At 39.9% G+C, this 14,482-nt stretch overlaps 1 protein-coding gene across 1 annotated transcript; it reads right to left on the reverse strand.

Annotated features, from left to right (window-relative positions):
• Window positions 1-3,970: 3,970 nt before the first annotated feature.
• On the reverse strand, window positions 3,971-11,748 carry areg (amphiregulin). Its single transcript, XM_074639214.1, has 6 exons — window positions 11,602-11,748; window positions 10,797-10,973; window positions 9,477-9,702; window positions 9,041-9,211; window positions 7,187-7,300; window positions 3,971-4,290 (listed from the first exon to the last, which is right to left on the reverse strand). Exons 1-5 carry the CDS (start codon window positions 11,636-11,638, stop codon window positions 7,207-7,209), a joined length of 705 nt encoding a protein of 234 aa, XP_074495315.1. The 5' UTR covers window positions 11,639-11,748; the 3' UTR covers window positions 3,971-4,290; window positions 7,187-7,206.
• Between the last annotated feature and the right edge of the window lie 2,734 nt (window positions 11,749-14,482).

Below are 14,482 nucleotides of genomic sequence, written 5' to 3' on the forward strand. Positions count from 1 at the left end.
CATTTTCTTGTTTCTTCCTGCTCTAAAACGCTTCCTGCAATTACAGTATAGTGATGTCAACGCAGACGACATGAAGCGCTGAACCATAAAGAGAAAAAAAAACAGATCTTGCTGATCGTGTGCTTACTCAGACCAGAGACACCACAGGAGTCACATTCACACGGCATATCTTAAGACCCCCCGACAGGAAACGTGCAAATGAGTGTTGCATAAGTGCCTTTGTTCAAATACTGAACACGTCAAACACATCCAGTAAAAGGAAATGTTTGCCAGTGTGATTAAAGTTGGCACAGTAACATTAATGGAAGGATTATTCATCGTTGTCTTTGTCTCTCTTATCTTAAACACCGTTGTTCTCTTTCGTTCCCGTGAGCGGATGGAGCACATTTGTCTCTCTGCAGTATTTGCTCCCCACTTTAAATTCTTGTGGGCTTAGCCTACTAATTACACCTACTGTGTACACTCAGTGAGACTTTATGACCTGGAACTAACTGTAAATGTGGCGCTGACACTCATACTTTCAGTATTTTCATGCTCCATCACTAGGTGGTGCTCTCTGCTCTAGTTGGTGGTGCAGAAATTTACAAAGAGGAGATTTTACTCACCTGTTGGTCAATATTATTTCACTTTACAGAACTAAAAATTACTTAAAATAAAACAAATAAAATAAATAAAATAAATAAAAAAATAAAATAAATAAAAAAATAAAATAAATAAAATAAATAAAATAAATAAAATAAATAAAATAAATAAAATAAATAAATAAAAAAATAATTAGTCTTGTTAATAAGAGATAGAAAAATAGAAATATGCTATATTGTTAATGCATTTTGGTCCCCATTGGCTATACACATCAAATCTAGCATCTAACTTACTGTAAGACAACTACTGAGACCAGTGGTAGAAAGTAACTAAGTAAATTTACTCAAGTACTGTACTTAAGTGCAATTTTGTGGTACCTGTACTTTACTTCAGTATTTTCATTTTATGCTAATTTATACCTCTACTCCACTACATCTCAGAGGTAAATATTGTACTTTTTACTACACTACATTTATTTGTTACCTTTAGTTACTTTGCAGATTAAGATAAATAATACAAAATATAATCAACAATTAAATTATGATGTATTATTTTGTTTTTGTGATCAAATTTTTTATATTTTTATATTATTTGAACTAAAGAGATGTAGACATAAAATCAGCAATACAGCAGTGAATACAGGTAAACAAAAGGTAATCAAACCAAACATTATGTATAAAGGAGTGGTCAGTAAGATTAACAAAAATATGACAGACCAGAAAAAAATACAGATATTAAGACATCTACACACCCACGCAAAAGACAAAACATATATATATATATATATATATATATATAAATTTAATTTTTGAACTAATGATGCTGCTTGCAGAGGAAAAGTTATTCCAGTTTTTCCAGAGGAGACAGTTTATTCCAAATTTCACAGCAATCCATCCAATAGTTGTTGAGATATTTCACTCAAAACCACAAATGTAAACCTCATGGTGGCGCTAGAGGAAAAGTCAGGGGATCACCAAAGTCTGTAGGATTCATCCTCTGGGGACCATGAATCTTTGTAGAAAGATTCACAGCAATCCGTCTGATAGTTGTTGAGATATTTCAGTCTGGATCAAAGTGTTGGGCCGACTGACTTAGCCATGAGTCACACTTCTAGCATGACTAAAATCTGCTTGACAACATGTGTCATTTTGCTGAAATATTAGTGTGTGCGTAGGAGGTTAAAAATAAATACAAAAAGAAAATAAAAATACTTACCTTGGCACTCTCTTGTAGCTAAAGGTGAAGGGGAAAAAACCACACCCAGGAAATTCCAGCATGTCCTTTATTTGAGCTCTAAGTGAATTATCACTGACCAACCATCTGCCCGTTTTGTTTTCTCCGTTACCATGGTCACCCACAAACGCACACTGGCCCACCTCGGTGCCACCGAAACTATCAAAGCTCGCCACACCCTTATTACATTATTTTGTCAGATGGATGAATGCATGACTGTTAATGAATGTTTTTGGTATGTTTAAATAGACATTTCTGCCATGGAGATCACCGTCACACACACATAAGAGTAAATGTTTACCTGGGTTTGCATCACCTGGATGTGTGTTGGATGAGCTGCTCACCTCGCCTCACCTTTTCCCTCGCTCACTACTGACGCAACGCCACACACACAAACCTTGTTTTATTAAGGTGACTGGAAACGGTCGTATCCTGTCAGATGAGTCACAGTCATCTTTATATGCTAATGTCTGACTTGTACCAAACTTGGGCCATAACTTGAACTCAGTGGTGGGCCACGGGCCAAAAGTAAACACCGATGGTCAAGATACAAAACGGTACCAGGCTACCAAGTTCCCCTAATTGAATATTATTTTAGCTTTTACATAGTTAACCCCTTAAAACTCAACCCATTTTCAAATAGCCTTTACCATTTGTAGATATTTATGCTGCATTCAAAAACTGTTTAGAACCCATTTTCAGTCACATATCTTGAGGTCAGAGGTCAAGGGGACCCTTTGAAAATGGCCATGCCAGTTTTTTCTCATCTAGCCTAACTGTGGAGCGATCACTGGCGATCCCACGGGCCTTTTAATTAAAAGAAACTGCTAACATCTGGTGAGCCAAATCAAACCTTATGGCGGGCCAACTGTGGCCTGCATGCCTCACTTTGGGCAGCCCTGACTTAGAGGAAAGTTTCAGATTTTTAAAGGAATAGTTTGCCATTATGGTAAATACACCATGCTTTTTGGCGGAGAGTTCGATGAGAAGATTGATACCCCTTTTCCTTTAGTGTGTTATATAGTTTTTTTTGTGAACGTAAAAGGTGTGCAAAGTTACAAAGCCCAAAGTCTAGTTACTCTCCCCCACAGAAACACTGCTCCTGAACTGTCTGAAACGCCTTGATTGAAGTCCCGCCTTTTCTTCTGTAACGTGGTGATGTCATCAAGTAACACATTTTGCCTATAGCAGCTAGTTGAGCATGCCCCCAAACAAAGCTAGTTAGAGTGGAGCTGGAGCAGAGTCCGAAGAGTTTGGTTCGGTTGACCAATCACAACAGAGTGGACCAGCTGACCAATCAGAGAAGACTGGGCTTTTTTCTATTTCTTTTTTGGCTCAAACAGAGCGTTTCAGACAGAGGGTGAAAAGAGGTGCTGCAGCACAGCCGGTATGAGAAAAAATAATGTGTTTTTTGAACATTAAAGCATGTAAACATGTTCTAGTAGAAACCCAAAATACAAGTATGCACCTGAAAATGAGCATAATAGGTCCTCTTTAAGCTTGGAATCTAGTTGTTATGGCCTTTTTTTCTTGCTCCTGGTTCCACTTTGTGCTGCAAACATGCGTCTCCCCGTGTTCATGTGAAACTATGTCACCTTCTTTGTGCACAGTCTAACAGGCTTCTTTGTGCTGAAGTTGAACCATCTAATTATGTTCAAGTCTTTGTTTGTATTTGTCTTGAACCACCAAGTTACCTGGACGTTCCCAAAATAGATCAGACCAGACACGCCCCCGCTTCTGTTCCCAGTACACCTGTGCGACAGCACGTCGTCTACCCATTCACAAAGCTCTGGATGTCACTCAGTGACATAGCAACACAGTGGTTGTAATGACAGAGTAGTGTAAATCTTTGTGTTTTTCTTTAAGATTAATCTTCCAAGAGTCAAAAGCTGAAATAATATAAATTCTGCTTGTCACACAAACACTTAAAAAGACTTTCCAGCCTCTCATGCTTTTGTGTTGCTCTCATGATTGTCTGAATTCCTGGATGATGTCAGACAGCTCCTCTCAGGGTTATTCTCGTCTGCTCTATCTGTGTTTGGCTAAAAGGCCGAGGTGTTTGTGTGAGCATGCTGTGGAGGTATGGGACGCATCCGCAGATAGGAATGTAAACACAAAACTCAAACAGAGATGCATAAATAAACAAGTCCTTCACTTAACACTGAGACACTTTATTGGTGATCAAATTCCATCCCTTTCCCAGAGTGAGATGAAGAGCATTTCTCTGACCTATAACAACGGCAGTGCAATAAATAAGACCGAATCGCACACATTCGCACATAATAGACATGATAACAATGGTCCAACATACAAACATACTCATACAGTCGTTAGCAATAAATAATCACACTAAATAAATTACATTCTAACAAACTCTTTGTTACATAGCATCTAATGAAGCAGTCTATTCACTCTACTGCTTTATCAGGTCCTCAGGCTCCTCCCGTCCGCTTCGTCTTTGAGTCGTGCAGCTGGCTGAGGAAAGATGGAGAGAAATCAAAAGTCAATAAATTTGTGAACATGGAAACAACGAGCATTTTTTGTAAAAGTAAAACTATAATATAAGAAATTAAAACTGCTATTTAAAACTGCTGATTTGGTGCCATCCAGTGCAACCAACTGAATAACCCTCCGCTCACTCCTCCCTTTCCAAGACTGCGGTATCGTGAGCCGCCAAATGCAAAACTGTGGCTGTTTGCCTTGCTCAGAGGACATCCTTACTACGGTAACAATGTGAAAGTCTCTCTCTAGAGTCAGTGTTTGGTTTGTCCGTTCTGGGCTACTGTAGAAACATGGTGGACTCCGTGAAGAGGCATCACATCCTTTGTCCCATTCAGCTGTTTAACAAGCCTTGATCACACGGTCTGAACTCTGCAGTTTTTTAACTTGCACCTGATGTCCTTTATTGATTTCCCAAATTATGTTTTTTTATGATGTTTTTATGATGCTCATGCTTTATGTTGTATTATGAGCTGTCATATATGGTTGTTGACATTCACTTGATATTCTTTTTTATGCTCTTTGTGCAAAGCTAATTCCCCGAGGGGCAATATAGGTTTCATAAAGGTTTCATTCAAGTTTGCGTTTGTAGGAAAATTAAGTTTACTGACTAACTTCTTGGTTCAACTTTGACCCACTGTACGCGCAATGGTTTGATAATTAAAGGTAAAGTGTGTAGGATTTGGCGGCATCTAGTGGTGTGGTCACAGATTGCAACCAACTGAGTATCCCTCCGCTCACTCCTCCCTTTCCAAGACTGCAGTAACGTGAGCCGCCGAGTGCAAAATCGTGGTAACGCCATTCGCCTCTCTCAAAGGCCATCCTTACTATAATGACACTACTTTAGGAGCAACGGAAGCGTGTTTGGCAACTACGGTGGCCTTCAGGTAACATTTGAATATGAAGGACTCATTCCAAGCTAACGAAAACACAACAAGTTTCAGGTGATTATACACTAATGAAAACATAGTTATGAATATTATTAATTTCGAATATTATTTCTGCTAATAGAGCCCCCAAAATGTTTCACACTGTTCCTTTAACATTCTGGGTGTGTGCACTTTTGTTTTTAAATCCAAATAAAGTTAAATAATCTCGTAAAACTGAAACTAGTTTCCAACCTGTCTAATTGTCTGACTGCTCCTTTCTTGACATTGTCCCGTCAGACTTCATTGTCCCTGAGTTCCCATATCTCAGCAGTAGCTTTGGTGAGTACAATCTTATCAAAACTGATAAAAATGATGGCCAAATAAGACTTGAGTCATATTTTTCACATTAATAAAAAATATTTAAAGCCTGCAAACCTCTGAGCATCATGAATTCATGGTCATGTAGTCGGTGAGTGAGATTGTTGTTATAATATTTGTCTCATTTTTGAGCCAATAAGTTAAAAGTTGAAAGATAAGTTCTTACAGTTATGAATTGAAATGCTACACATGTTCCAGCCATCAATATTAATTGTACGTGTGAGGCAGCTTTATTCAGGGTGGACACTTAGTGACGCGCAGGCTGCGAGGAGAATGCTGCACGGCCGCATTGTTTGTCTGGAGGCTAACCTTTCTGTGTGAACACGTGAAGTCTGCATGCGTGCGTGCGTGTGTTGCTCAGTGAGATCTGACCACATGTCAGTGGAGTAATCAAGCTGTTACATCAGGGTCATCCCGTGTGGAGTCAGTGTGTCAGGACTGTTATTGTTTGTGGACACACAGGTGAATGTGTGTGGTTTTTCCTTTACGCTGGTATGCGACGCCGAGATGGGACAGGCCGAGACAACCCCCCCCAGGCTAATCCGGACTAATTCCTCGAGTGGGGATTCCTCTTTGCGTGATGCAACTTGCCGTGTTCAATAACAACAACAGGCATACGGGCTCTTCTGTCGCGCTCTGAGCCCACTCTTTCCTGTTTGGCTTAAGGCTCTCGTGAGCAGAGGGCCGACACCGCCCTCCGGGGACTTGAGCAAGACTTTTGGAAGAAATACATCACCAAAATATACACCACCGGAAATACAGCAGCGCCTGATTGCATGTCCTTCTTACAGCATCACAATACTGGTTGGACAAAATGGCATTAACACAGCATCAGCCTGGTGAACTGGGTTTGGGTTTTTAATTGGATTCCCAGCAATTGACTGCTTGCTAAGCTCCACCTCCTTAGTTACTGTTGCTACGGCGAGCGTTCCATTCTAGAACTGTACGTTGGTAACATGGGCAGATATACCGTAGAAATTTGTAGTAATTTCCAAAACAATGGCTCCTTGATAGACAAAAGCAGGCTCATTGTTTAAAGCTGGAATGTTGATTTTTTTGGCTGAAATTACAATTGTGCTAGTAAATTTTATCAGCTATAGCTAACTAGCTAGTTAAACTAACATTAGTTGGTTGAAACGTTACTGAAATCAAAGATTTTTAATGTTTATCGCTGACTATGTGAAGAGGTCTTAAATATGCACTTCATGGCTACATTCATGATGTTGTGTTAAAAGACTGAGGCTAAAGCTGCACCACTACTGTAGTAAGCTAACAGTTGCACCTTACGTTAGAGCCAGTGAGAACTAAAACGAGAGTCGATGACGGCACTGACGTCATTAAACACTATCAACATGCAATATAGTTGACAAAAAAAGTGGAGACTAAAATTTAGTTAAAAAATAAAAATGTTGTATTTCATGTGCAGGATTAAGACTTGGAAGCTTAGTTACTAGATTGGACTGTCCAGGGGAGCAGTTTAGTGAACTGTCAATTAAAGTTTTTAAGTTTGGGGGTACTGAGATGTTGATGAATGGCACGGCGTCAGAATGTAATTGATGCAGTAGGCTATTCATTGTTGAGCTGTAAAGAAGTAAAGTAAGAGTGACAAGTTCAGCGAAACCTACCTCAACGTAACTTGACGCCCTCACACCACAACGTCCCCAACTGGTTTCTGTAGCTTCTCCTGCTCCGTCCCAGTTCCCAGGTAGGATGCCAGGAAGTTTTTATGTGACCTGTAACTACAAAAGACATTCAACATGAGTATAAAAGCGTGAGAGTATAGTCCTCGTGATTATCAGATGATTGCAGTAAAGTTATTTTAATAGGCAGGATTCAGTTACACGGCTTTGATCCTGAATGGACAAATGAAATTCAAGGCGTGTTTTTGTTGTGTTTTGGCAGTAATTTCTATGGATTACAGCACATAATTGATTAATAAAATTGTTATATGACTATTGAGTCTGTTTTGATAGGAAATGAAACTGTAGGTAGTTTCGCTCTCACAGTAATAAGTTCTACTTTCTCTCCACCTCCTTTCTTAAGTACTTTGGCTACTTGTGGCTGTAAAGAAGTGGACTATTGACTTTGTCCCACATTCCAACAATAGCTGTGATTTGGTTACATATTGATAAGGAGCTGTGATCCACAGTAAATGACCTGTTGCACCATTACCGTAAGCAATTTAAAATAAAGAATGAGTAACACATCCATCGACGTGACACGACTTCCGGTGAAATGAAAAGTCTACAATAAAAGTAAGACTGAGCCATGAAAGCTGTAGAAGTCACTGCGTCCAGCTTGTGTGAGCAATCCCTGTATAGTGTGGGCGTGTTTGGGTGTGTTAATGTGCTTTTTGATGTGTCAGTGAGTTTGAATGCCAAGAAGTGTTTCTGGGCAGGATGTGTGTGGATTGTAATGTGTGTTGTGTTGAGATTCGCCGGGGTGTTTGCCCTCAAGCGCTTAAAACTTCAATAATCTGTCCAGTTTTAAAGAATAAAGAAGAATAAGAGGGCTTTAGTACCAAACAACTGTCTTATTATAGCTCCAACTATTGTGAAAAGTGATCCCAAAGCAGGAGAGAGAAGCAGGTCACACTGGGAACCAGTATTATAGAACATATGTTGTAAGTTTTGAGTTAAAAGTTTGAACAATTTTATGTTCAATACAAACTGTACACACATACTGATGCCACCCCAGTCGCCAGGAAAAAATGTTGGCATTGGACGTTTCTGCAAACCGGGGGTACATTGAATGGTGACGTTTTTGCATTCGGTCAGAGCAAGTGATGTAGTTTAAAGAGCGAAAAGAGACACACCGGGCGGGAGGGAAGCAAGGCTTTCATCCAGGAGACCGCTGTTCATGTCCCGTGCGACACGTTACAATCAGACGTTCGTTGGTGTCCTGTGTTCACAACGTTCAGTGTCATTTTCACTGTATAATCATAGTAGTTTTAAGCCCAACCACGTTGTTTTTTCCTAACCCTAACCCAATTTTTCCTTCCAAAGAAATATCATTTTGGGAAACCGTAAATATAGAAAGTATTTCCTCTTGCCATCATCCTTCATGATCTGATAAGTCTGGAGCCTTTGGATCCTTACGGAAAATATTGCATACATGTACAAAAATGGGTAACGAGCTGAGGAAAATGGGAAATGTTGCTTTAGGAAATTAAGAAATTGATAAATAGTTAAATGGGTGCAGAGACCCCAAAATAAAATAAGGTTGTAAAGATAATAGAAGAGTAAAACAAGTAAAAGATCAAATACATTTTAATCTATTATATTTATGAGGTACAAATGAAGTCAGTAGCATCATCTTTGCACCTGTCATTGAGGAGTTGGTACCAATTTTACCGCAAGATCCCTCACTGGCTTCCCACCCACAAACCCTAATGTCCGGTCTGAAAGCCTTTTGTGGCGTTTTAAAATCAAAATGCGTGTGTGTAGGTGTGTATGGCTGTGTGCTAGTTGCATACTCACTGAGCACAAGTCATGAGCAGGATGGCGGTGCAGCTGATGACCGACAGGACCACGGCGATGATCACTAAGACCGTCTGCACCAACTCAGTGTTGGTGATCTGATCGGGCTGGGTTTTAATCGCCCCCAGAGACTGGATCTCACAGCGCTCCCCGTCGTAATCCTTCATGCATCTGCAGAGTGAAGAGTTAAGATGTGTCAGATAATGAACTAAAATATGTTTAAACTTGGTGCACACTTGTAAAATGGACTGAATTTAGTCAAAATGATCAATTTTAATTTTAATTTAGCCATGTAGTGATGTCATTTCTATTCGTACTTGTTGGAAAGTTCTGCAAAAATATATTCTGATGATTCAGTTTCAGGATGACAATTGAGCTCCTATTCACACATATGTAAACATATCAACACAGAGAGATTAACTGATGCTGTACTCACATACAGACTGGCTCCTGCAGGCCCTCTATGTACTTGCAGTAGCCGTGGATGCAGTAGCCCAGGTGGGTGGAGGTGCAGGGATCCTCCGTGGTGCTGAGAGTCGACGTGTATCCGTTAGTGATAGTGTGCTCGGGGATGATAGGAGTCGTGTTTTTGCTCTTGCTCTTGTTCCTCTTCTTGCCTTTGCCTTTCCTCTTCTTCTTCTCATCTCTACTGGGATGTAAATCTGCGGCAATACAAGAGACACTGCAGGTGAAACTGTGGCAAAGGTTTATGGCATCATTTGGAGTTTCTAGACTGAAGGTCCTGATAAAAGAATTTCAGATGCATTTTTAAGGCTCTTCCATATACACTCTAAACCAAAAAACTCAGATGTTATCATTTGTTTTTACTTCTGTGACAGTAAAACAACACGTCTTTTAACTAACGAGAAAGTAAAATTATGTACAGTATTTCAATTCAACATGTTTAATGACATCCTGAGAAGCTGCATACATCATTGACTTTTGTTCCATACTATTTAAAAACCAAATTAAGGAGGAAAGGTGAAGGGACCACCATTGGACCTTATATCGAAGAAAAAGAATATGTAGATAGTGAACGGCGGGAGACAAACAATTTTTCAATCCCGTTTGAATTGTGCCATGAATCACACATATGATGTTTGTCAATATAAAAGATAGTTTTGCAAGTAAAGAAGGTTGCAGTTTGTTGTAAAACTGTTGAAGTATCAGACCGTGAAAATCAGACCGTTTGTATTCTGAAGACGGCTGCAGTGAGTGACGTAGTATACTGAGCGACCGTGAATGAAAATATGTTGAATAAAAACGTTATTGAATAATGATTGGTATAATAAGAGAGAAAGTCCACAAACACCAGACTTTCCCCCAGGAGACCGGTGTTCGTGTCCCATGTAAAACTTCATCATCAACGTCATTTCTTTCGTTTTTTGTTTAGTTTTTAGAGTAATTTTAAGCCAAACCATGAAGTGTTTTTTACTAAACCTAACCAAGTTTTGTTGCCTGAACCTAACTAAGTAGTTTTTGTTTTGTTTTGTTTCCATTTACAACGTTAATCACGTGTTTAAAACTGTTTAAAAACTGCGACCGTAATCCGGGAGAAAATGTGTTTCCCTCAAAACGTATGTTTGAACCGTTGGGTTCAACAAACATATATTTACCAATCACAGATTTGGTTATTCTTTTAACATACATAATAGAACATGACATATGAGCTTCAACCCAAATAAACAAGCATTTGAAGCGGAATATAAAAAAAAAAAAATCAAGGTGAAGAAGAAAAGAGTTTTTGTTTTCGTACCGATAAGGCTGAAATTTCCGTTGTCTGCTCCCGAGACGTCCTCGTCTACTTCCAGCTCGTCATCGTCGCCCAGCAAACTCAGGAGGCCCTCGCCGGAGGCCGGACCCCCGGTCACTCCAGCTAGTTCACCGGAGAACGTGGCCTCGGATCCCAGGGCACCGACAGCACCGGAGACGACTGTAGAACCAACAGCACACAAAGAAAAAGACAACAATGAGATATGAAAATGATAAGGAGCAGTTAGGGTCAAAGTTTACATCATATGAGGCAGTTTAATGTGGGTTTATATGTCTACGCTACATAAAGAGATGAATTATCCAGAAGACATAAATAAAGACATTTCTTCTTCTTCTATAGTGACCAGGAACACAAGGTTGCTTAGTTACTTATTGTAATCTTGGCCCGTTTACATCTGACTCATCCATCACTTTTTAAAATATGGAGAGCTTGCAAATTAGACACTGTACTCTGAAATGAAACCAGTACAACCAGTCCACATCCAGGACCGTACTATACCTGAACGCATCGCTCATACCAGACAGGAACAGTGATGAATAAGACTCAACCAAAGGCTAATGAAGTATTTGAAATATGATGACCTTTTCACAGAGAGCTGCACAAATTAAAACACCTGAATATCTCTCTCCTGTCCTCACTTGCAGAGACATTTCTTCCTTCCTCCACTCCTCCTCCACCTCCTTCTCTCCTCTCCTCTCATACCATTTTACATTTCTCCTCTTTCCAGTTCATTGATTCACGCTCTCTGCACACAGAAAAATATACACAAGTACAAGTCCAGACTTACCGAAGCACAGGAGACAGGTGAGGACGAGAGGGTTCATATCCCAGGAAATGTTGTGTGTATGACAGTCCTGCTCTAATCTGTGTGTGCAAAGTGTGTGTTGGTGTTTCTCCCTTGCTGATAGAGATTGTGCTTTGCTCTCTTTACCTCCTGGGTGCAGCTTTTATAGACCAACGCCTGCCTCTCGACTCCAAGGAGAAAGAAGGGTGTGTGTGTGTGAGAGAGAGAGAGGGAGAGAGAGAGACCAATAGATGCATTATGTGTGTGTTTAAGTGTGTGTGTAATGATTAATCTGCCTCAGGCAACGCATTTTGCACCTCATGTTCTCATCCACGACGAGGCTCCTGTTGGGGAATAATTAGTGGGAACGAGACACAAAACAGTTTGATGTATTCTGACTTGTTTCTAGTCGCCATTAAAACCCACAGAAACATTTCGTTCCTGCTTCTTTAACTGTTATTGCTTCCCTCATGTCTCCCTCTCCGGTCACGAATTAAGCCATAATTACAGCGTCAGCCCAGTACTGACACACACCCTCACCAAAAAGTAGGATACTTCAACTTTAATTTATCATGTATACTTTATGTAGTAAATATACTAATATCAATGTACTAGTAGTGTACTAATTCAATACTTCTTGGGACTAAATTGGACCACTTTTTAGTTTATAAAAGTATACTTTTAAGTGTACTTTAAGTGTAAGAACAGTAAACTTTGAGTACACAACTAGTTTACATCCAAGTTGTGTTTTGTACTGCAACTATATTATGAACTATACTACAAGTGAACTTATAGGTATACTGTTAGTATACTTGTATATAATTGTAGCCCACTGTTTAGTTTATAAAAGTACACGGTATAAGCCAAGTAAGTATAACAGGTAAAATAGGTATAATAGGTATACTGTTAGTTTAATAGTTCTATACATGTAGCCCACTTTTTGGTTTATGAAAGTACACTTTAAAGTACTGTAGCGACCCTGCAGGACTAACATGAGACAGACACATGGGGAGTTCATGGGGGGAGATGTTAACCTAGTTAAGCTGGATAGGTCAGGTTCAGTAAGAGGGTAGGGGGCAGGGAGAGCAAGGGAGTGTGGGAGGAAGAGGAGGGGAGAAGAGGAGAGCGGGAGAGAGACGCCACGAACGTTACTGCCAGTTTATCAGATTTGCTAGTTTCGTTTGGCTACCAGCCTTTTGTTGTTTTGGGCACTCTTCCTCCCTGGTATGTAAGAGTAATAAATCCCGGTTCTCCGGTTAAAGTTCATCCACCTTGACTTCACCATAAGCGCTTTGAGTGGTCGGAAGACTAGAAAAGCGCTATATAAGTCCAAGTCCATTTACCATTTACCATTAACCTAGCTGGCCAGCCGTGCTACGGAGCCGCGAGCGCTACAGTACTCTCATTTTAATAGTTTTTAAACTGCAAGTATACTAGTATATACTTGTAGCCCACTTTTTTAGTGTATGAAAGTACACTTTAAAGTACTGTCAGTTTAATAGTTTATATACTGCAGGTATCATAACATTGTTACCAGGTGAAAACCTTGTCAGTTTTTCAAATACTGAAATTGTATAGCCATATTTTATTTTATTTTGGGGATTTCTCAGTGTGTAATGGTAGGAATTAATGAGTTTTAGGGGTTGAAAACATAAAAATCGACCCCAAAAAAATAACTTGGCAACAATAATACACACACAAACAAACACAAACTCAGAGACACAACTGCACTTTACTCGGTACAAAGAGCAATAGAAAGAAATTACATGACAATGAAGGATCATAAAATACGTTTGTGGTTCAGTATCAATGATGAGACGTAATCATGGACACTGTTTCGCTTTTTCACTGAGCGATAACTCATATATTTTTTAAGATAAATCATCTTTTAATTGTGTTTTTTAACAGTGAACAGCACGCAGAGTAACTTCCACTCTTAAAAACATGTTGTTTTATTTATATTTTTATTCAGTCGCCTGTTAAAGCACACCATGTCTGCTCTGCATTGTTCAACATGTGTCTGAAATAATTGTGTGTGTGTGTGTGTGTGTGTGTGTGTGTGTGTGGTTTGATTAAATGATGTTACTATTTCGGTACACAGTAACCAAGAGGAGACCTTAAGGCTTGGGTGGGGATGCTGCTCAGATGGGTGTGTTGGTTATGTTGTTGTGTCTGCACACAGACAGGCTCTCCCATCACCGGTGGAATCCAACAGAAACCTGCAAGGAATGCTGGGAACTTCTATATCTCATGCCTCGGGCCTCAACGACGACCAGAAGCTCCTGACGCGTTTTGTTTATAACGGCAGTGGAATTGAATTGTTTGGATTATGCGTAATGGCATTGGGGATGTGTGATATGAACTTGTGGAAAGTCTGACACAAGCCTGGAGAGAAGCCGCCCACTGTAAACACACCACTACACAGCTAACGGCATGAAGGAGGAAATCTCTCTGACACACAAATACAACCGTATCTATTTGGATAAAACTTTGAATCATGCATTGTCTCAAAACAGTTATAAGCTCAGTGGCTGTCAGGATTAAACTAACATTTCGCCATGTGTGTTTGCTCTCAGGACTTTTTGTGTTGATTGGCCTGATTTGTATCACCTGTCCCAGCTGGTATAAATGCCTTTCAGGTGACAGCTGAATTCAGGCAGTTTCCTGCCCGGTCGGCGCCCTTAGACGGCAAATGAATGACAGGGTAATTCGTAAGTTATTTTGCATGCAATAAGAACGACGTTCTTGCTTGTGGCGTGCCATTTGTACGCCATGTAGTCTGTATTGACTGCAATGTAAATACATCCATGTAAATATGCTACGCTCGGAGCCAGTGACGTAGAATAAAAAGTGAAAAAGGCCCAAAGTATTGTTGAGTTATTTT

The sequence above is a fragment of the Sebastes fasciatus genome, chromosome 6 (assembly GCF_043250625.1).
Source record: "Sebastes fasciatus isolate fSebFas1 chromosome 6, fSebFas1.pri, whole genome shotgun sequence".
Lineage (NCBI taxonomy): Eukaryota > Metazoa > Chordata > Actinopteri > Perciformes > Sebastidae > Sebastes > Sebastes fasciatus.